General features: G+C 39.9%; 2 protein-coding genes across 2 annotated transcripts; one reads left to right on the forward strand and one right to left on the reverse strand.

The window, feature by feature from the left end:
• Positions 1-5,295: 5,295 nt before the first annotated feature.
• LOC126828650 (mannan endo-1,4-beta-mannosidase) lies at positions 5,296-7,588 on the forward strand. The gene is made up of 2 exons (XM_050558550.2): positions 5,296-5,569; positions 6,590-7,588. Exons 1-2 carry the CDS (start codon positions 5,333-5,335, stop codon positions 7,544-7,546), a joined length of 1,194 nt encoding a protein of 397 aa, XP_050414507.1. The 5' UTR covers positions 5,296-5,332; the 3' UTR covers positions 7,547-7,588.
• Positions 7,589-9,079: 1,491 nt separating this feature from the next.
• On the reverse strand, positions 9,080-10,808 carry LOC126828651 (mannan endo-1,4-beta-mannosidase). The gene is made up of 2 exons (XM_050558551.2): positions 10,573-10,808; positions 9,080-10,036 (listed from the first exon to the last, which is right to left on the reverse strand). The coding sequence occupies exons 1-2, from the start codon at positions 10,723-10,725 to the stop codon at positions 9,080-9,082; spliced, it is 1,110 nt and encodes a 369-aa protein (XP_050414508.2). The 5' UTR covers positions 10,726-10,808.
• Positions 10,809-24,850: the final 14,042 nt, after the last annotated feature.

Here is a 24,850-nt window from a genome sequence, read left to right on the forward strand (position 1 = left end):
GTTACGGCTTACTCTTGTTTTGATTTCAATTGCCCAAATATCTTTAATATACTTTGAACGACATGGCCTCGGGTTTCCCTTGTTAGGCCTTTCGTCCTACAGTATTGAGAAGTGGACTCCGGGATAGTTAATCCTGAAACATCTTCTCGACCAACACTGGGATCGAACCTGGTTTATGGGCCAGCGCCTCATTTATCCAATATTTAAACTATGGTAGCAGGCTGTAGAAATGAAAATCAAACCCTGTCGCGTGACAGATTCCTGTCACTAGCGATGAACTAAATCATGTAAGCCATACATCGTGCTATGAGGCAACCTTTGCCCGGGCAGCGGCATTATGGCCTACTCTTATATCGAATTCCAACTGCCAAGAGATCTTTTACATGCATTTCAATGTATACACCAGACCTCGCCTTTTCATCCCAACCAAACAACTATACAGCTGTCCTTGTCAGGCCCGCTGTTCTTGTCTGGCCCTCTGCCCTGTACCACTGACAAGGGGAAACCACGTCGGAAAATCCCGATGAGCTTTCTCGGCCAATGCAGGGACACGCGACCTCCAGACTAGCGAGCCCGCGTCTTTTTGATAACAGAGAATCAGGGATATGACCTAGGAAAGTAAAACGTTTTTGTGCTTCTAGCATCCTTAAATTTTTTTTCAAAATTTGAAAAACAAATTCTTTGAAGAAGAAGTGGGTTCTTATATTTCTGACATGTTGTACAGTCAATTAGCCAATTTGTTTGACTGGAAGTTTCGTATCTGGCGGTAAACCGATACGAAAATATCGGCGCTTCACCACTCAGTGGCAGCTTATCGTGGGTTTAGTTAGTCTTGTTGTAAGCATTTTATTAACCCGTTCACGATCAGCAGAACGGACATAAAGTGAGTTTATATTTTCACAAACAAAACTCTGATAGTATCGTTTCCATTTGTTTCCACTTGTATATTTGTATTTCGTTTCGTGGTTAATACAATTTCTATATATCGGAAAATCTCAAGTAGGCCTCCCTCGGATCTTTGTTTAGAATGCTGGCAAATTGTTTAGACAAAGGTGCCAAAATTTGTTTGTAGACTCGGCACGCGAATAAATGAAAACGTTTTAGTGAGTTGCAGAAGGAAATCCAACTCTGTTATGACGTTGGGTTGATATGTATGTTTTACATAGGAATAAATATCCAAGATGGAGGGTGTTTTATGTACTTGATTTGTATACATCATCGTGGGTGAACATTTTATTATTTTTACTTAGCTCAAAACAATCAGGGTACACGTGGATCACCATGATAGCCTATACAGCTTATAATCAAATTGCTGGAACCCTTCAGTTCCAGACAATCACAGTATCCGTTGGTCACCATGGTTGCCTGTATTGAAGGTGTTTCAACCCTTCAGCTCGAAACAGTCATGGTACCCGTGGGTCACCATCGTAGCCTTTTTTGAAGGTGTTGGAAACCTTTAGCTCCGAACAACCACAGTGCACGTGGATAACCATGATGGGCTATAAATCTTATGGGTACAGTATGATGTGGGTACAGTTTGACATGGATACAGTATGATGTGGGTACAGTGTAACGTGGGTACAGTGTGACGTGGGTACAGTCTACAGTGTGACGTTGGTACAGTATGGCGTGGGTATAGTGTGACGTCGGTGCATAATTGAATAGTGTAATGGTCAAATATGGACTATGGTTTAGAGGTACTGATACGCGGTTTGATATCCTACTGAAACCAAATTAAACATAAAAATGGATAATTCAGACTTTGTTTTTTATCGTACCGACTTTAGTAATGATGATTGAGGCTAGCGCTAAAATTCATTCGCTAATATCTCGGTTCAAAGTGAAGCAATTTGACTGAAAGTTTGAGCATATTCTATTTACGTTATCTATTTTTAACTTTATATCGAAAACTGTCAACCGTTTATCTAATCTCCCATAGCGCCCCTTTAAGTCTAAAAATATTTTGAAAAAATCTCAAAATATTTTGAAAAACAATATGCAGTCAGGCAATTCGGTTTAAGCTATACAATGTTTCATTTATTTACATCGCATTTTTATTTTCCATTCTACAGACCCCACATAGTAATGGCTTCCTATTTATAAAAGTCTTGTATTGGAATAATACTAAATTTTGATATAATCCATACGCCATGGTAACGTTAACAGACGTTTCTAAGGATGTGATGTCATATCAGAGGTCAGATAAAAGGTCAAACAATTGACACAGTACCGTCACTACTACAAGAAATAACATCCATTAGGAAAGAATTTAAACAAACACGGCATTCAGTTGGGACTAATTGATATTAAGTAATTCGGTCTCAATGTCTGCTTCTCAACACAGTCGGTGACAGACGGCATCCAGCCGCCATTTTATTTTTTTTGAAGACAGCCATTAAATGAAAGAAGTTGTCATAACAGACGAATGATGGAAGTTAATTGATTGTTATCTAAAGAAATAATCATATGATAGCAAAATCTGGATCCGATTCCATTCTTACAATGGAAGGCCTTTTTGGGGACAACCAACGGTTATTATGTAGTCTAGTTATATGGGGATCATGGTGGCTAAGTGGGTAATACGCTGGCTTGCTAGCCTGGAGGTCACGTGTTCGGGATTTTCCGGCGTGGTTCTCCCTTGTCAGTGATGTAGGACGGAGGGCCTAACATGGACAGTTGTCTAGTCGTTCGGATCGGACGAAAAGCCGAGGTCCCATGTACACACTGGCGTGCACGTAACAGATCCCTTGACAATTGGAAGAAGTGTTTACGTACACGCCAATGTATACACGTGTCCTCGGTTTTTCGTCCTTGCCAGGCCCTCCGTCATGTACCACTGAAAAGGGAAAACTACGTCGGAAAAACTTGTTGAACTTTCTCATCCAATGCAGCGCTCGATAACGCGAGGCAGCGTCTTACCCACTTAACCACCGTGGCTCCCCAGTTTGAATATGGCACAATATAACAAGAGTTGATAACAGAATCCGAACATGCATCCCATGCGGTTTCGGTGCCAGACTTGTACATCTGTCGAAGTCGTGGGTTTTCTGTGCATATGTTTAGTGGGCGTTAAACTCCATTTTACGCCTTCCTCGACGAAAGCGTTTTCACAAGAACGTTTGCAGTTACCATTCATGGGAGATAACCCTCGATTATGAAGATGGATACAGACGACTTGTTTACATTATTCTCGGGTTATTGATTCCAACGCTTATTTAGAATGATTCCTTGTTCATTGATATTTTTGTCACTAATTATTATTAGTTCAGAATTGCCAAAACTATACAGAATAAAACCCCAAAGAACCAACGAAAGAAAATCTAGCTCGGTGATACGCGAGGAATTCTTGAGTTCTTGTCGGTAACCATTGGCATCGTCATGTCGAGGTCTCACTTTGCATTTTATGCCTCGGGGATGTACTTCCGGAAACTGATGTATCCCGGAGAAGCTTCGGGAGCGTCGCGAGCCATGTGGAACCACCAAGAGGCCTCGGAAGAATGACTTTCAATACAGGCAGCCTAAGTTTCCTATGAGATCACAATGTAAGAGTGGAAATATAATGGGATATAAACTGCTACTTTGTGTACCTACCAGAATAATAAAGACAGGTGCATGCACTAAAGATCGTTCTACACACGTAGTTCCACAACAAGACATATCTATTTTATCTTCAAGGTCAACATAATGATTATAGGCAAGATAAGAAAGTTAATAGATCGTGGGTAAATAACAATCATTCAAATAAATAACCAAAGTAACTGTATCCACTTTAATCAAAATCTTCTTCTATTAGTATCCACCCGTCCGCATCCACCGAGTACCCGAAGTAAACCCAAGAGTTTGAGACGGTGCCCCTATCTCCAAGCAACTTACACTTGCACCAGGGATAGAAATCGAGAACCGCAAGCAAGAGGACTCGAAGCGCAACTCCCCCTCCCCTACACACACACACACATTTTAACCAAAATGTGTCGGGTTTAGATATTGAAGGGTATCAAAATTCTCACGGCTTAATACATGCTAAATATGTACACAGATTGATTATTTAACATTTAATTAATAAAACATAATTACAATACCAACGCTAGATAATATCTCGGTTTTAAACTACACGCACCAGGCTTCCCCGCTACATGTTACAGTCTTGTTACATAGCGAGCAGCATCGATCGGCGAAATTTCAATTTATCATAACTTTGTAAATGACGCATCGAGCCTTTAAGTACTCCCAGAGCGTTCTGGGGGGTTGGATGGCCGAATGGTTAGCACTCGCGTCATTGAGTCAACTGACGGGGTTTCGATTCCGCGGTTGTATGTGACAAGGATTAGGGTCGCGTGTCCAATCTCGTGGGATTTCTCCGGGTCCTCTGGTTTCCTCCCACTGCTAAAGACCCCTACGCGCAAGCGAATTATTGAAATAAAATTGAACCATGTGTTAGTCCCGAAATGACCTAGTTTGTGTCGAGTGGACGTTAAACCCTATCTCTCTCTCTCTCTCTCCCTCTCTCTCTCTCCTTGGCGTTCAAAACAAAGTGTGGCAGTAGAAGTAGTCAAGATCATCGTTGGCAAGAGAAGATGATGCTGAAAGGAGCTAACCCATCCGCCATATCGCCAGGGTTACCCGAGCAAGGAAACTAGTCGACGAAGTACGTTATGTCCGTAATAGATCAATCTGATTAAAACAACAGATCCTATTTCGTTCCGTTTTTTATAGTTCAAAATATCGTTTTACTTGTCTTTACTACACTAGGATCTGGAAGAGTTGTTATATTAACGGCGTTTTCGTTGAAGTGAGGGGTAAGCCAATGAAACAGTCTGTTACGGCAACTTCTTGGCGTGCCATGCACGGAACTGTGGGCAAACCAATAGAAACGTCAACGCTGATTGATTAATCAATGTCTGACGTCATAGGTGGTCAAAAGCTGCTCGTACGACCTCTAACACGACCTCCGAGTACAACAGGTCAGATATTCATGTAGTGTAGGCCATCAAAAGTATAAAAAAAACGAAAGGAAATATAGATCTGTATTAAAAATCAGATTGGTAGTAGATGATCAAGTGACGAACGGAACTAAAAATAGAAAACAGTATTTGATCGGAACGAAAACATACATCGCATGAAAGAAATGTAACTCTATCAAAGAAAAGAGAGCGTTGTCCCTTTAAGAAGTATTCTGGGTATACAATATTTGGAAGCGAGGGTAATCAGACGGAGGTCATTTCCTTATCTGTGAACGTATGTATATATATACACACACACAAATTGACATAGTTTAGGACGATTAGAAATCTTCAACTGTGTGCCTAGAAGCTTGTAGACGCAACTAAAAAACATGTGTCGCTTTTTGATTTGTGTAATTGCTTTAATGACAATAACAGATGCCCAAGTTGATAAACATGCAACTCAAGAAACCAAGATGCTATTCCAAAGATTGAAGAGTCTTGCTAAAGATGAAACTAAAGTTTTATTTGGACAACAAGAACACACCTGGTTAGGTGCTCAAGGGGGAACATCGCCATATTTATTTTGGGGACTCGATCATGACGGTGCCAAGGGATGGATTTATGGGGTAAGTATTCTGGAGATAATTTTTGTAGTGATGAGTTTCGATGAGATGTTTGTTTTTAAAAATTATTAAACAATAACTAAATCTCATCCAGAATAACATATGGTACAACAATTCAATGGCACCAGGGACAAGGAAACCCATACAATTTGGCAGGCACCGCTACTCGCTGTCAGTACCAGCTTGGGTCGAACATTGGATTACAGACCCTGACATACATGGCGCAAGTTAGACTACCCAAACCTGTTTACTGTATCATTCAATATTGGACATTCATTGTCGCACCTAAATATTAGAGGCCGCGTGACCCACTTCTTTCTACTTTGACCTGTGTACTATAAATCTGTTATGGTTCTTGTTTAGGTTTGTTAAATGAAGTGACATGAATTGGGGTTAACAGTGTCTACTATGAGAGAAATCTAGCCCAACTGTCAAGGGTAGTATTACGAGCACGACTCGTGTTACCACGGGACCTGGGTTTTTCGTCCCACGTTGTCCCTTGCCAAGCCTTTCGCCCTGCACCACTGACAAGGGGGAAACCACGCCGAAAATTCCCCATGAACGTTCTGGGTAAACACAGGGATCGAACACGCCCCCCCCCCCCCAGGTTAGCGAGTCAACGCCTTACTGACCCAAACACCTTGGCTCACTGGTGCTTTTACGCATAATCCGAACAACTAGACATTGTCCTTGCCAGACCCTCCCAAAGAACTTCATCGGCCAACCCCAGATCTCCTGCTTAGCGAGTCAGCGTCCTCTCCACTGATTCACATTTCTGAGGAATTTCCAAGAAGCAGTATGCCAAACAAGGGAGTGCTGCTTCTCCCTTAACGTGATAATACGATGTTGACAGAAAGGGTCAGGATATAGATCGCTATTTTAGAACAAGTATATAAAGTCTAAGCACGTGTATTAGCTTGCAACATTACCACGAAAAAAAGCATGATTGCTTATTCTGCCGTCATTGGAAACGTCAGGACTCTCAGTGCATAAAGTAATATTTAAAACTTAATTTTATTCCAGGATGGCCAAGCTAGAGACCATTCTCCAGATGACCTCTGTGATGTCAAGGGCATCACTGGGTCATACCCCGCCATATTAGGTGTTGACATGTTTGATATGGATTATAAGAATAACGTCACAAGTCATTGGTTGGGAAGACGAGCTTATGAACGGGGTGAAGTAATCACAGTGTCCATGCATCATACTAACCCAATTACAGGTCACAATGCCTGGATTGGGGGCGATACTGGCGATACTCTTCATGTTGTTAGAAGGATTCTTCCTGGAGGAGATCACCACGATAAACTTAATGCAATACTGGATAAGTTAGCAATCTGGGCCCATTCGTTTACAGACTCCAAAGGAAAACCAATTCCAGCAATTTTCAGGTATTTGCACGAGTTAAATGGTGGATGGTTTTGGTGGGGTTTGAAGAACAAGGCCCAGAATACAGAACAGGACCTCCAAAAATTATATCGCTATATGGTCACATATCTACGAGATCAGAAAGGTGTCCATAATTTCCTCTACGCCTACAGTCCTGATAAATTCTCTGATAAAGCTGATTATTTAAAAACCTACCCTGGTGATGATTATGTTGATGTTCTGGGTATGGATTGGTATTATATGTCTTCATCCGACACGAAAACTACTTTTCATAGAACTGTGAAAGACGTGGTAGAAATAGCAGAATCGAGGGGGAAAATTCCTGCCATAACCGAAACGGGATACTCGAACAATGGCATCGAGAAAATGCACAGTTTCTGGAAAGATGACATCCTTGATGTACTAAAATGGGAATCAACAACGAAACGTATAGCCTACATTCATACATGGTCCAATCATTGTAGCGGAAATGGAAAATGTGAACTCTGGGTACCTTACAAGGGTCATCCAGCTGAATGGGATTTTGTAAATAAATTTTACAAAGACCCAATGACTGTCTTTTCATCTCAACTACCAGATATGTACCACTGAACAGCTGAAGAATATCAGACATCTAGCCGAAAGCTAAGATAAATGGACAAAATAAATTACTAGTTGTCCTAAAATCTCTTAAAATATACCGAAGTATCAACTTTTTGGTGTTGTGTTCTGTATATTGTGGTCATCTATTATTATTAGTAGTAGTAGTATTCCCCCTAGCCCTCCAGTAAAATTGTGCCTTCGGAAATCGTCTACCGATCATATTTATTATAATAGGCCGACTGTCAGATGTACTGTTGAGCTATATATAGCCTATCAAATTGATTGAATCGTAAAATTAAAGATACATTATGGGAGATTCGGTAACGAGTTGGCAGTTCTCACTATAATAGTTAAAAACTATATTATGTAAAGGCAATTTGCTGAAGATTTCATTCAAATTGATCCACGATTAACCGAGAACTAAGCGACTGAAATTCACATAAATAAAATTGAACCATACGTTAGTCCCGAAATAACCTAGTTTGTGTCGAGTGGACCTTAAACCCCATTTCTCTCTCTCTGTATTTTGGTGACGATATTTTATTTTGTCGACGCTTTGGAGAATTGCTTCCATTATTAATGTCCAAACTATGGATATATTTTTGAAATTTCACATTGACGACTTCTCTGACCCACACTGATCGAAGGCTCTATATTTTACCTGACCTATCTATACTGATATATGTCGTTTGTTTGTTTGTCTGTCAATTTTATTTCAATAATTCGCTTGTGCGCAGGGATCTTTAGCAGTTGGAGGAAACCGGAAAACCCGGAGAAACCCATGAGGTTGGATTCTAAAAAAAGAAATGCCCTTAATTCCTAAAGACCCGCGGTGGCGCAATGAGTAGGGTTGGGCGTTGGCCCACAAACGTAGAGGTTCTGGGTTCGATCCCTGTAGTGACCGAAACATTTCCTCTGAATTTCCTTCGTGGCATGCCATAGCGTCTGACGAACAGGGTCTAGTAGTTTGGATGGGACGAAAAAACCGAGGTCCCAAGACTCCCAGTTACTCCCCTGGCAAAATTTCTCCCATAGAACATTGTACGGCGTATGCCTGTCTTCATTAGCCCAGTAGATGCTAACAAGTAGGACGTTAAACCCCATTTCATTTCATTTATTCATCTTTAATAGAAAAATTCCCCCCATAGCACAATGTATGGCGCATGCCCGTCTTTATTATCCCAGTCGGGGCAGAACAGTAGGACGTTAAACCCCATTTCATTTCGTGTAATCAGGGAGGCTTTCACATAGAGCTACTAATTTGCCCACTGACTTTAATGTTAATTCTCATTTCTGACCGATTGTTCACTTTCACAAATTGTCATTGGATTGAAGGATTTCTATCGCAGCTGGAGCTACGTGAGGTAATTTCCTGCTCAAAAAATAGGTTCAGATACAGAGAACTATTATTATTATTATTAGTACAAAATTTATATAGCGCCCCTTTCACAGATGTGTTCAAGGGCACTTTACAGTGTAAAAAACAATATACATTCAAAAAGTAAATAAATAACGTTAAACCACATCTTTAATAGCATAGTTTTAGTGATACATATCGGTCAAATCAGAGGAAAATACTGTCAGTGAATCATTGTAAAAGTTGTTAATAAAATCAGTCTCTGCTGGATGACCTTTGTATGGTACCCAAAGCTGACAATGTCCGTTTCCGGAACAATGATTGGCCCATGCGAGAACATAGGCGATTCGCTTAGTTGTCGCTTCCGTTTTCAGAACATCTAAAATATAGTCCTGCCAAAAATTGGGTATTTTATCAATGCCATTATTCATATACCCGGTCTCGGTAATTGCCGGAACTTTACCCCGTTCTTCGGCCATTTCCACAACATCCTTGACCATGCGCTGAAAATTGGCCTTTGTAGTGGAGGAACCCGAATAATAATAATCCATACCCAGAACATCAACATAATCATCACCAGGGTAAGTTTTTAAATAATCCGCTTTATCAGAGAATTTATCAGGACTGTAGGCGTAGAGGAAATTATGGACACCTTTCTGATCTCGCAGATATTTGACCATATATCGATATAATTCTATGAGTTCCTGTTCTGTATTCTGGGCCTTGTTGTGCAAACCCCACCAAAACCATCCACCATTTAACTTGTGTAGAAATCGGAAGATTGCTGGAATTGGCTTGCCATTCGAGTCAGTGAAAGAATTCGCCCAATCGGCCATCTGATCCAGTATCTGTTTGAATTTATCGTGGTGATCACCTCCAGGAAGTATTCTTTGAACAGTCTTAACAACATCCCCGTTGTCTTTTTTGACCCAAGGACTATTCCCAGTGACAGGGTTAGAGTGATGCATGGATACCGTGATGACCTCACCCCTTTCGTAAGCCAATCTTCCGACCCAATGACTCGTTATATTTCCTTTGTAATCCAGGTCATGCATGTCCAGACCTAAAATTGCGGGGTTCGATCCTGTCATCCTTTTGACGTCGCATAGTTCATCTGGCGAGTGTTGGCGAGCTTGTTTATCCTGTAAATATATAATACTCAGTTTAGTTGGTTTAAAGATGTATTTACCCCCCCCCCCCACTACCCAAATGGAGGGCCTTGTGAAATTTAACTATTGAGTAAAGGATTTGCAAAAAGCTATAGTACTATGGACGTGTATTAATTATGAGTGACTAGACATAACATACCGTTTGCTCGACGTATACCTAACTGTGGAAGTTGTTTCGACCTGGAGAAGGTATCCTCGAGGCTAGATAAAACAATTAACCCCTTGTCTTGTAAATTGCGTTGCAAAAAATCATTATTTTAAAAGATAAAGATTGATTTTGAACTTTAAATTAGTTTAGGCAGACTCACTAATCGACTATATATTGATTAGTTTCCTGTAGACAAACGTATTTACTAACTTCCTGCTAAAAACGTGCTAAAATATAAGTTTGTAAAGGCATTTTGGATTATACTATTCTTGAAGCATCCATTAAAACGCAGTACAACTAAACAAGGACATAACGATTAGAGATAATTCCTGTTTTTGCATTTAATTACTTCCGAACTTACCCCAAATATCCAACCATGGACACCACTGTCATGGACCAAAGATTGCGTTAAGTATGGTGGTTGACCTCCTTCTGCGCCTAGAATAGAAAATTGCTGTTGTCCAAACATAATTTTTGTTTCATCCCTTGCCATCTGCTTTATCCTTTGGTACATGATTTTGGTTTCTTGAGTTGCATGTTGATCAACCTGGGCAATGGTTACAGTTACCACCAGGTCAACAATCAGAACTAGGCCTACCCCCAAGTACATTTGATATTTTTCCTTACTATATCGCTTACTGGTTGAACAATGAAGGGGTGTTTCATTGTACACGTGCTAAAATCAAAGTGTAGCAGATAAGATAACGACATAGAGACGATACGGACACCATGTGGTAAATAAGACAAGGTTGTTCCTGAGGCCAACCAGCTTAATAAATCAGAATGGCTCAGGTTGAGGAGTTTGTCTTTTACCAACAGTTCAAGATACCATTGATTGTTTTGGAGAAAGTTTCTATTGGCTGAAGGTAATACATATGACGACGGAATGCCATCATGATCAAGTCAGGGAATCTGACGTTTTGAATACAAGCCAGAAGTATGTACGGAATTCAGCAATCTGGAACCACACTATACCAGTCAGAGGGGAAAGGTCTGGTGGAGGGGAGGGGGTAAACAGCACACCGATGTTCATGTTGAAGAAACGTCATGACGATTTGAGAGATCAAGAGAGAGAGAGAGAGAGAGAGAGAGAGAAATGGGGTTTAACGCCTAGTCGACATAAACTACTTCATTTCGGTACTAAAATATGGCTTAATTTTAGTTTAATGATTTTTTTGCGCGTATGGGTCTTCAGCTGTTGGAGGAAACCGGTGGACCCATAGAAAACTCACGAGGTTGGGCAGGCGACGCTACTCCTTATCACGGAAATGCGGGGAATCGAAACTACGCCACTTGTCTCAATGTCAGACCTTATGGCCAAACTCACATGCGTTAACCATTCGGCCACCCGATGTCAGATTGGAAAAGTCATGTGTCCAAAATACTTAAATAGCTCATGGAAACAACTGTACAAGAAATGGGTCAGCTGGATAGTAGCCACACTTCTCATTTTGATTTTTAATTTGCTTTTTTTTTTGAACAATACCGTTAGAAGCTGCATCTTTTGGTTTCGTAAAATTAATATCTGCGAAGCTCCTTTGTTAGGGAAGAAGAGAATACTAGTTATAAGGTTCTTTAAACAATCTTTGAGTTGCCTAGCGTGCATGTTTCTAACTTTCTGTAATGTTTCGTAGAAAATAGTCTTGATTATCCCGGCCTGTCAATGAGTCGGAGAACGGTCAGTAGACTGGTTAAGAGGGACTAATTTCAAATCAAGGGCAGATAACCTATTCTGCACTAAAAATGCCCGGATGCAATGGCGTCACTTGTATACTTTTTCAGTCTATTGTTTCATTGATGTTATGGTTTTATCTTGTTAAATACAACTGGTTAAGAGGGACTAATTTCAAATCAAGGGCAGATAAACTATTCTGCACTAAAAATGCCCGGATGCAATGACGTCACTTGTATATTTTTTCAGTCTATTGTTTCATTGATGTTTAAATGGTTATATCATGTGAAATACACCACAACCGTTTATTTAGGAACTATAAATCTGAGATGGAAAGTGAATGGTTCTTTCTTGGGAATGGGTAACCCTATAAACACAGAAATTAGATAATCCAGGCGTGAAATCAATTTACATCAAATCCTTATTGTTATTATTAAACCTAAGGCCCCAAACCATGTTGAATAATAATCTTACCCAAGTACGGATTGGCGACATAGTCCGGTTTGGAAGCAGACCGCCATTAATTTTCACCATATTCCCAATTTTTTAAAAATAAATTAATGCTTTGTGACCACTTTATTATAATGGCAGATTATCAACTAAATACAGCATTTGTTTTACATTTATCAATCCATATTTTAATTAATAAGTTACACTTCGTGCAAGTACCTATGTATAAAACCATATAGGAGTCAGACCACCATTACATTTCACAATTTCAGTACCCACAAATTGTAGTTCGTCTTTTTATAGCATTTGTCTTTCTCTCATTTCACCTCTTTTGCGTGTGCATGTTTGTTGGTTTTGCGTGTGCATGTTTGTTGGTTTTGCGTGTGCATGTTTGTTGGTTTTGCGTGTGCATGTTTGTTGTTTTTTTGGACTAGAATGGATGAAGAGGGATTGAATTAACATTTTCTACCAAGTTTTGGTAAATATTCATGATTTAGAGGTGGAAGGATAACAGAGCTAAGGTGATATGTACGGCGAATATTTACATGTTTTTTTTAGTATGCTACTTGGAATTTGTGTATCTCAAAACTTTGGTGGTGAACCCAATACAAATTTTATTGCAAAGATATGATCATTTGTTTCGCTGCCTGTAGTGAAAAACATTCAGCCCGACGAACATTTGGGGAAAAGTTAGATCCTGGCAGAGAATTAACATTGAAGTTAATGGATAAATTAATGGTGGTCTGCATACCTAAAACGTAGTTGTCTCCCTTCTATTACAAACCACAAAATTTTCCCCCACCTCTTTGACGACCAATTTGTGTGATAATCCGGCTATATGCCATAATGTGCGAGAAAAATCAAAGATTCGATATCTTAAATGTCGAAGATCTTTGATTCTATAATTAACCGAGATGGGGCCTTTGAAATCATTTTTGTCCTATTCGTAAAATCCTTCCCGTTTGTCTAATTGTTTTATTCAATAGTTTAGATCGATAGAGGGGGGATTGGATGGCCGAATGGTTAGAACGTGCGCGCTGTATCATAAGGTCTGTCATTGAGTCAACTGGCGTGGTTTCGATTCCCCGATTGTACGTGACAAGGAGTAGGGTCGCCTGTCCATCCTCGTGGGTTTTCTCTGAGACCCCGGTTTCTTCCCACCGCTAAAGACCCCTACGCTCAAGCGAAATATTGAAATAAAATTGAACCATGTGTTAGTCCCGAAATGACCTAGTTTGTGTCGAGTGGAAGTTAAACCCCATATCTCTGTTTAGATCGACAGGAATTTATTAATAGAAGATAGTTATAATACATCCACGATATGAATCATTGTGTATTGGGCCAGAAACCGGGGCCCCAACGCTGTTCATCATGTTGCACGCCATCTTGGGGGCGGGACTCTTCGACAAAACACTAAGACAATTCAAGTCCATCATGTTGCACACCATCTTGGGGTGTGGGCTTTTCGACAAAAGGCTAAGATAATTGAAGCCCACCTTGGAGGCGGGGGGTCTTCTACAAAAGGATAAGATAATGAAGCCCATCTCGTTGCACGCCATGTTGGGGGCGGGGGTTCTTCGACAAAAGCCTAAGATAATTCAAGTACATCATGTTGCACGCCTTTTTGGGGGCGAGGCTCTTCGACAAAAGGCCAAGACAATTCAAGTATGGCAGACATGAAGCTTTTCAGACTTGGACCAATACATTCACCAAATGACCATCTATATCAAGTTTGATCCGGGGTTGGGGCGGGCTTTGAGTAGTCGAGCACCCCAATGTGTGCGCATTAGTTCATAAGGTTTGTTATAGTCACGACAGTTTGATAAATTGGGTAGCAGTTTCGTTTCAATTATTCTACTTCCGCTAAGTGGGGACAACCACCAACCGTAGATGCTACACAACGTTAGTAAAATTAGTCGTGTCAAATCTAATCTATGACGTAGTAAATGAAATGAAATGAAATGGGGTTTAACGTCCTACTGTTCTGCTCCTATACTGGGCTAATGAAGACGGGCATACACCATACATTGTGCTATGAGGGAAATTTTGCCTGGGCAGCGGCGCTACGGTCTACTCTAATATCGAATTCCAACAGCCAAGGGATCTTTTACGTGCACGCCAATGTGTACACGGGACCTCGGTTTTTCGTTCCATCCGAACGGCTAGACAGCTGTCCTTGCCGGGCCCTCCATCCTGCATCACTGACAAGGGGGAACCACGCCGGAAAATCTGAATGAACTTTCTCGGCCAATGCAGGGATCGAACATCGGACCTCCAGGCTAGCGAGCCAGCGTCTTACCCACTTAGCCATGTGATCCCCTGGATGCTACACAATACGTTAGTAAAATTAGTCAAGTCAAACCTAACCTATGACGTAGTTTCCGTTATACGATCACGATATGATGTACATAACAAGTAAGATATCAGAAGAAAAACAGTAATTTGATTTAATTCTGGTAAATTTTCAGTTGTACATATCTTGTAGCTGAGATGAAAAAACAGTCAGCGTGTCATTGTAAAATTTAAGAAATTCGTTCTCAGCCGCATGCCCCTTATAAGGTACAAAAATTGAACACTTCCCAGCATAGTAACAATGATTCGTCCAGGTAACAAGGTAGGCGAGACGTTTCGTTGTTGGCTCCATTTTCAGAACATCAAGGATGTCATCTTTCCAGAAAGTAGGCACATTCTGGATTCCACTGTTCGCGTATCCAGTTTCGGTTAAGGCAGGAATTTTCCCCTTCGATTCTGCTATTTCTACCACGTCTTTCACGGTTCTATGAAAAGTAGTTCTTTTGTCGGATGAAGACATGTAATACCAATCCATACCCATAACATCAACATAATCATCACCAGGGTAGGTTTTTAAATAATCAGCTTTCTGGGAGAATTTATCTGGGGCGTAGGCGTAGAGGAAATTATGGACACCTTTCGTATCTCGAAGATATGTGACCATGTATCGATATAAATCTATGAGGTCCTGTTCTGTATTCTGGGCCTTATTGTTCAAACCCCACCAAAACCATCCACCATTTAACTCTATCAAATATCTGAAAATTGCCGGAATCGGTTTTCCGTTCTTGTCGATAAACGAATGGGCCCAAACAGCTACTTGATCGAGTACCGTGTTAAGTTTATCATGGTGATCTCCTCCAGGAAGAATTCGTCTAACAACATGAAGGGTGTCGCCAGTATCGCCCGCAATCCAAACATTGTGACCCGTAATGGGGTTATGATGTTGCAAGGTCAAGGTGATGATTTCACCCCGTTCATAGGCTAGTCTGCCCAACCAATGACTAGTTATATTGTTGGCCGGATTTATGTCCATGCCTAATATGGCTGGATATGATCCAGTTACGCCTTTAGCATCACATAGGTCATCTGGAGAATGCTCTTTAGCTTGCTTATCCTGGAATGAGATTAATATGTCAATTATTTTTACGTAATTCATATAATGAAACAAGCCAACAGTGAGGCCGATGTCCCCCGCCGAAATCCCAAAATAAATAGATGACACATATTAATTAATCGCACATTTATTTTTTGCAAAAGTATCAATCAATCAAACTGATTATCAACTATACACTAAGTTTCATCATTCTCTATCAGATAGAATCAAGATTATCTTGTCCCAAAGCATCGACCAATGAAATTGATTAGCTCTGCTTAGCTTTAGCTTGAAATGTTAATCATTGAAATCCGTCAAGACATTCACCTAATGAACATCTACATCAGGTTTAAACATTCTACCTCAGTTAAAAGCAGAGTTTTTATGTTCCAAAGTCTTGACCAATCAAATTGCTTATCGCTCCTTAGACCAGGCAGAAAATTCGCACAATCGAAGATAGTCAAGGTAATGATATAATGAATCTATATTCAGAGTTTCGTCGCTCTTACTTCATTCTAACCAAAGTTATCGTGCTCCTAAAGCATCAACCAATCAGATTGCTTATCTCTGCCTATCGTAAGCAGACAATGTTCATCATCGAACTCCATCGAGGCGTTCACCTAGAAGAAGAGATGTTGTGTTCCAAAGTCTCGACCAATCAAATTGCTTATCGCTCTGCTTATCCTAAGTAGAAAATGTTCATTATCGAACTTAGTCACGGTATTGATGTAAAGAAGCTATACACCAAGTGTCCTCACTCTCACTTAATTAGAACTAAAGTTATCGTGTCCCGATGCATGGTCCAATCAAATTGCTTATCTCTGCTTACCCTAAGTAGAAAATGTTCATCTTCGAATTCCATCAAGGCATTGACCCAATAAACACCTACACCAAGTATGCACAATTTAGCTCAATTAGAAGGAGAGTTATTGTGTTCCAAAATCTTGGCCAATCAAATTGCTTATCGCTCTGCTTACCCTGAGCACAAAATGTTCATTATCGAACTTAGTCAAGGTATTGATGTAATTAAACTATACACCATGTATTATCACTCTCGCGTTACTAGAACTAAAGTTATCGTGTCCCAAAGCATCAACCAATCAAATTGCTTATCTCCGCTTACCCAAAGCGGAAAATGCTGATTTTCGAACTCCATCAAGGTAATGACCTAATAAACACCTATACCAAGTTTGAACATTCTAGCTCAATTAGAAAGAGAGTTATTGCGTCCCAAAAAGTGTGACGGACAGACAGACAGGCGCACGGACAGACGGACGAACCCATTTTAATAGTCCCCTGCTTTCTTCGAAAGGCGGGGGACAAAAAATGTCGTCTCCATAACTAGGGAACATTTTAGCAGTCACATTAAGCAGTCACATCATGAACAACCGATGCTGATGCAAGCAATAACAATATTAACGGAACTGTACACCGCCGTGGACGCTTATGTCTAGCCCCCGGATCCATTCACTTAATTTGTGATTTCTGCGTATTGTGTCTTGTCCGTAGGTTTATTTTGTGTAAATTATATGTGGTGCCGTCCCCTTGCACTTACTATGAGGACACCTATTTGAGACCCCTCACAGATTGGTAGTACATTTACCCAAACCACTTTACGACTACTCTTGAGGAGACGCCAACACAAATATCATTTAGATCAACTACCCCTGAAGAGACACCAACACAAAAACCATTTAGATCGACTACCCACTTATCTTTAATACACAGACTAGTCGCGATTGCATGACGGTGACAAAACGTAAATATCCAGACTAGTTACCAAAGCATTGTTCCCCCGGGATGCTTGCTTTTTTCTATATCACCGAAATCTGCACCCCCCCATCCATAGACGTCTATCAAGCAATCTTAATGTTTCGTTATCAAATGAAATGGCTACTTTCTTATCACTGACAAATTCACGATAAACTTTCTCGGTCAACAACGGGAGCAAAGCCATGACCTCCACTAGCGAGCCAGCGTCTTACTCACTGATCCACCGGTTATTTGAAGAGATAGAAATGGGGTATAACGTCCACTCGACACAAACTAGGTCATTTCGGGACTAACACGTGGTTCAATTTTATTTTAATAATTGCTTGTGCGTAGAGGTCTTTAGCAGTGGGAGAAAACCGGAGGACCAGGAGAAAACCGGGGAATCGAAACCACACCAGTTGACTCAATGACAGACTTTATGATACAGCGCGCACGTGCTAACCATTCGGCCATACACCCCCTACCCCTTGACAGTAAATAATTATAGTCAAATTTTAAAGCCATGCAAACTAAAGTGCAATGAGATAAATGGTATTAGGTGTTCTAGAAGAATAAACAGGTTGGTTACGGAGTGGTCTGGTGTTAGCCCAGAGTATCATCATGAGTTATGTTATTCAAGGCTACGACCCCAACTTTTTACGTGACTAGAAATAGGGTTGTTACCGAATTGCATGTGTTGTTACTGGACTCTCCAATTTTCAAATACCTTTAAGGACTGCTACGTGCAAGAGATTTTGTGAAATTAAAAATGTCTTGTTAGACCCTGGATGACCTAGTTAGTGTTGAATGAAAGTTAACCCATCCGCCCGCTCAACATCATAGAATCTACAAGAAAAATGAACTTGACTTACCCAATAAACCCATCCTTTCTCACCGCCAAGACCATCTTTAACTATATACGGTGGTCGACCACCTTGAGCACCTAACCATGTATGTTCTTGTTGTCCAAATAAAACTTTAGTTTCATCTTTAGCAATAAGTTTCAATCTGTAGAACAGTCTCTTGGTCTCTATGGTTACATGCGGATCAACCTGGGCATCTATTATTGCTATTGTAGAAATTACAAGAATAAAAAGGTAACACATGTTTAGTTATATCTCCAAGATTCCCGCAGTTTATGGTTGTTGATAGTTCTGTTTTCATTTTTATAGATGCCACACTTTCACAGATAACGAAATGACCCAGATTTATTTACCTTCACTTTCTGCAATTTTTTCGATCCGAACGACACCTGGGCCCTGTTTCACGAAATTGTAACAAAAGATAAAATCCAAATTTTAGTAGATACTTAAATTTGATTGGCTAAGCACTAAAATCAATCTACTATTGTCCTATCAAATTACTAAAATTTGGATTCTATCTTAGTTAAAATGTCGTGAAACAGGCCACTGGTCGTTAACGTTGCACAATTTAAAGGGACACGAGCCTTTATATTTTACTATCCGAACAACATTTCGAAGTTATAGATACATTTCATAAAGGACCGGTTTTTTTTTATTTCAGATTTTATTATAAAAACATCTTGAAGTTAAAGATTCAGTTCATAAAGGGGTGCGTTTTTTTTTGTTATATATTTTACTATCAAAACCCCACCAGTTAACTCAATGACAGACCTTATTATACAGCGCACACGTGCTAACCATTCGGCCATCTACACCCCTAGTTCATAAAGGAACACTGTTGAGATCGGTTATATTCCAGCACCAGCTTTATTAACCACCAGGCATCCGAACGTTGTTCATGACAAGTTAGCCTACGAACAGTTGTTTGTCATCTTGCCCAACCAACGAGTCTTCTGTGACTATTCCGGGGAAATCCCGAGTTTATTAAATTAGACCGTTGTACGAATACTATGATTATGATTAAATTCTCTAAACCTCTTTGATATGGTGATTTGTGTAAAACAGTTTCTGAATAAGTTTGAACATGAGTGCTATTTCGGAATATTAAGTTTCGTTTTTGACTTAAAGTTATTTTCCCGCGTACAAAATGTGTGATTTTATGATATATTTGGACTAAAAGCATATTCAAGCTTATTTTCTTCAAATCCCTCTCAAAACTTTGTATTCGCGGAAGATATCCCACGCTATAAATAATCTGTTTTTAGAAGCCATGTTGTCACCTCACTTGATTGAGGGACGGTCCATTTTTCAGAATGTATTTTTCATTACTTACTGTCCATTCATTTAGCATACATATTGAGGGCTAAGTAATTTCTTGAATTATTTTCTGTCAACTTCTTTTTCCGCCGTTTAATTGAAGAGTTTTGTGTACGTTTACATCCCTCAAAGTTTCCAAAACCGCCTAACCATTGGATCAAGAAATAACCACCGCTCCCTTAGTCAAGCTAGCATACAATAAGCTGTCACAAGGCCGTTGGGTTGCCAGTTAGTGATACCCTGACATTTTTGTCCAGTGCTTACCCCGAGAGTGTTTTTCGCCTCTTCTAGTATTTTTCTAGTAAGATTGGGCGTCTATACTTTCCATATATAACAAATGTGTCATACTTTTATTGGAAACAACCACTCACAATGTTAAACAGTTGACATTCGACATAATATAGGGGTGGGGGTGGGGGTGGCTGAATGGTTAGCGCGTGTCTGTCATTGAGTCAACTGCCGTTGTTTCGATTCCCTGGCTGTACGTGACACGGACTAGGGTCGCCTGTCTAACCTCGTAGGTTTTCTCCGGTTTTCTCCTACGCGCAAGCGAATTATTAAAATAAAATTGAACCGTGTGTTAGTCCAGAAATGACCTGGATTGTGCGTGTGTGTGTGTGAACGTCCTACTGTTCTGCTCCTAAACTGGGCTAATGAAGACGGGCATACGCCATACAGTGTGCTATGAGGGAAATTATACTAGGGCAGCGACACTATGATCTACTCTTATATCGAATTCCCCACGCCAAGGGATATTTTACGTGAATGCCAATGTATACACGGGACCTCGGTTTTTTGTCCCTTTGGAACGACTAGACAGCTATCCGTGTCAGGCCCTCCACCCTGCACCAATGACAAGGGGAAACCACGTCGGAAAACCCGGATGAACTTTCTTGACCAATGTAGGGATCGACCATTCGACCTTCAGACTAGCGAACCAACGTCTTACCCACTTAGCCGCTGTGGCTCCCGTATCACTGAATAAAGTATCATAAACATTATATTATGGACAGATAACGCAGCATCTTGTGGCATAAAATATGGTTCATAATACTGACATCACAATTTGTTCAATAGGTATTTTAGTTGTTTTAAACACTAGGTTATCGGCGGGGTCGGGGCGTAAGCAGGATTTTCCCTTAAGATATGGCTATAGCGAGATTGATGGAAATATTCCAAAGTATCGCCGAGAAGAATTATATTAATATCAATCAAGGTAGCAGTTGCTATGTTTGTAACTGAGTTTTTTTTTTGACTGGGTCTCAAAATTTTAGTCAATTTCCTAGAATTTGATTTCATTAATGAGGCGGAGCAAATTCTTGAGAAGTCGATGATAAGAAATGGTACATTCTGTCTCTCTACGACCCCACCCACTAGTGGTACTAATAACGGTTTGATTCCCTATAACCGCGAATGATAGTGATATAGTATAAGACCACGCAGCAGTGGAAGAATGATGACATAATGGAATCGATTGCCGTAGTCGAGAAAATAAATCAGATATGTAAATTGATTGCTGGTTGATTGCTGTTTTAGAATGACTGTCGCGTATCTGTATTATCCCTTATAAATAAATTGTGCTAACTGTTTTATTAAATTAAATATCTTCAGCCTTGATCTGTTACTATAAAGAATAGCATCACGTTAATTTCGTATAACTGTTTTATTTTAATTTTCAATGACGAGGTTATAAAGCAACCGAGTGGATATGATTTTAAACTTTTTTGTTGGTTCCTCAAGTGTATATTCAGCTATCAGAACAACTCAACTTGGGCGACGGCAGCCAGGCGCTTAAACCCCATGTTGGGATCAGTCTGATTATAATACAGATCTATATTTCATTTCGTTTTTTAATACTTTCGATGGCCTACACTACATGAAGATCTGACCGGTTGTAGTCGAAGATCGCGTCAGAGGTCATACGAGCGGCTTTTGACAATATGATGTCACACATTTGATTAACCAAGCAGCGTTGATGTTTCTAGTGAGTTACGGTCCCGTGCACTTCACGTCAAAAATTCGCCGTAACAAATCGTTTTTTATTAGCTAATCCCTCACGTCATCCAGAACGCGGGTTTTATAACGACTCTTGCCGATCCTATAAGAAATGAAACCGAATAGGATCTGTGTTTTAATCAAATTGTGTTCGAATGCGAATTAATGAGTGGGCGCTAAACCCATCTTTTATTTACGTGGTTCAGTAAATGTTTAGTAAGACATATCCGTATAATAAAATGTGTTGGGACACATGCGCCCATCCTACACATGCATAAAAAGTTACCTATAGGAAAAATCCGCTTAAAATTAGGACAGCAACCCTGGCTTTAAATAAAACCCTAAGTCAGAAACCAGAATTGTCTTATCAATACACAACCTTTTTAAAACTTTTTAATGATTTGTTTGGGAAGTTATACAACACCTTATCTACCTTTTGGTTTCCTTATCTTCTTCAGGGCGATATATATGTCTACACCTTGTTTTTTTTGTATTCACGTCAATGGTGGGCGATATTGTAAGGAAATCAAATATAATCTGGGACTGTTCTGATTTTTGACCTGGTGATATCTGTAAATTTGCCCAGTTTGATCAACACGTGACTCAAGAAACCAAGCACCTGTTCCAGACACAGAAGAGGGTCAACCATTAAATTAACGTAATCGTTGGAATATGAAGGATCAAAATTACTGTGGCTGTTTATGGCAATTCTTTATTTTCACTGTTTCCCCATTTTGTGTTACAATTTTGTTGGTCCAGAATCGAAGAAAACTGTTTGAATTTACATTTTCTGACATGTTTTGGTAAACATTGATGATTTCAGGGCGGAAGGTTCGGAGTGTAAATCACCTACAAAAATGTCGCCACAGCCAATAGAGTCGTTTGACCAAGCCAAGCAAAAAATTGAGCTCATTTCAAGCTGATTTCTGATTAAAGTTCGTTATCTTCTCATGGTCGTCCAAGTCACAATTAAAGACATATCCATTAATTTCATCATATTAACTTCTTTCCTATGTATATGTGAAGAGCTAAAAATTGCGCCATGAGCATACACGAATGGGATGTGGCCATTATAAATACACACTATTATTATTATTATTTAGCGTCTTTCGGACATGAGATGGTCAACATTTTGGCCAGCATGTTGACAAACGTTTTACTTTGGTCAACATGGTTACAAATATTGACCACTTTTATTACATTTCCAAGTTAAGTTACGGTTAACATACACTTCAATATTGGGCCACTGCGATGGAAATTTTTTGTAATTAGCCCCATGTCAGCTTGAGAACTTGTAAACTATCGTAGCATTGAAATCGGAAACGAAAATTCAAGTAGCGAAACATTCTTTAATTTTATAGTTGTCGGTTCAACAATTGGTTTGTGAACTCTGTTGAGGCTACAGTTTTTGACGGATACATTTCAAATTCTATTTCGTGTGAAGCATTGTGGTCATGCTAGGACGAACCCTAACGATATTCAACTTTCAGCGATCTTTCTTACCAGAGTTATGTACCCTTTTCCGAATACCTTCTGAAGGCTATCGGAGACAAATTGCTAAGGTTTCCAAATTAGGTTGGAATAATTGAGGTCATGCGAGGCTGAACCCTGTCAATTTTCCCCCCTTTGCCGAAAACCTTGTTTTCATTTTGAATGAAGCCTTCATTACTACAGGCTCTGGACTGTATAGCGCAGTGGAAGCTTACGACAAGCCCCCCCCCCCCCACCGATACGTTCACTTGAGTTGATATAATATACATTTGCTCGTATTTGTTTGAAATGTCTGTGTATATAATATCCTGTCCGTTGGTTTGTCTTGAGGAATTGTTTATATGTAATGCAATATTCTTGCACTTACTGGTAAAGATGGCGATGATGTGCCATTTACATGGGAAGCAGCATAAATCGATGGAATTTCAATTCATTATATCTTTGTAAGTACCGAACGGAATTGGATCATTTTTGGACTGATATTCCTATGAGAGATCCGACGTTTACAATATTGTAGATTACAAGAGATGCTGGCATCGACCCAATAACGCACAAGGAGTTTAATAAATGTTCAGTGACAAGGACAGTCATCCTGCGAACAATCACTGCAGGATGTTAAAGTATAATAACAGGTTCAGCATATAAATATGTTTATATTTTAGTTAGGGGAAGTCATTTCAATTGTCTCATGTCAATGTACAAGCTCTTGCACATTGGGCATGCTGGAAAATCCACCAGGCGTTATTTTCGTTCCGCTTATTTAAAGAAACATTATGGGAGATTATATACCGAACTGGCAGTTCTCACTATAATAGGTAAATACTAGATAATGTAACGGAAATTTGCTGAATATTTCAGTCAAATTGATCCACTCTGAACCGAAATTTTAGCGATTGAATTTTCGGCCTAGCCTCGATCATCATTACTAAAGTCGGTGCGATAAAAAAAAATAGTCTCGATTATTCATTTCATGATTAAATCAAGAATGAAAGTAAACATCGCAGACTAGCGTTGACATCGAGAGCGGGTTATGGTCTGGATAAGTTAACTAATGTCTTATTAATAGTTTAGATAACATTTGAGGCCTAAATAAAGACCGGTAATGTGTAGATTTAGCTCTTACATAATGTATGTTTAAGTGTTTATTGAAATAACAAGACGCATGGGAGAAAACAACCCCGATAAAACCTCGAAATATCAGTTTCAAATGAAATGAACGATTACGTTCTAATTTGCCCGGATCGCGGCGCTAATGACAGACTCTTATTTTGAATTTTAACGGACAATAATTTTAACGTCTGTGCATACGCACATACGCTCTAATTATTTCTTCCACTTTGAATTTCAGAAAGGATATGTTTTGAACTGGGATTTGAAGGTTTCCTTGGATTTAGAAAGTTTTACGTCTAGAGCAAGTTGACTCCATAATTATGCTCCACACGCGGATCGATCTCCGTCTTGCACAACTGACAAGGGGAAACCCCGTCGGAAAAACCCGATGAACTTTCTCGGCCAATGCAAGGACCAAACACGCGACCTCCAGACTAGCGAGCCAGCGTCTTACCCACTTAGCCACCGTGGCTCCCCAGGATATAACGAACATAAAACTAATACGCAAGATATCAGAAGACAATCAGAACTAATTTTGTCCATTTTATTTAACTTTCGGCTAGATTTCAGGGCGCTGTTTCTCGAAATCTTAACTAAAAGT

The sequence above is a fragment of the Patella vulgata genome, chromosome 7 (genome assembly GCF_932274485.2).
Source record: "Patella vulgata chromosome 7, xgPatVulg1.2, whole genome shotgun sequence".
Lineage (NCBI taxonomy): Eukaryota > Metazoa > Mollusca > Gastropoda > Patellidae > Patella > Patella vulgata.

Coding starts and splice junctions, on each gene's coding strand:
- LOC126828651 (XM_050558551.2), bottom strand. CDS start 10,725: ATGTACCAAAGGATAAAGCAGATGGCAAGGGATGAAACAAAAATTATG. Junction 10,037..10,572: donor TCCATGGTTGGATATTTGGG/GTAAGTTCGGAA, acceptor ATATATTTACAG/GATAAACAAGCTCGCCAACA.
- LOC126828650 (XM_050558550.2), top strand. CDS start 5,333: ATGTGTCGCTTTTTGATTTGTGTAATTGCTTTAATGACAATAACAGAT. Junction 5,570..6,589: donor CCAAGGGATGGATTTATGGG/GTAAGTATTCTG, acceptor ATTTTATTCCAG/GATGGCCAAGCTAGAGACCA.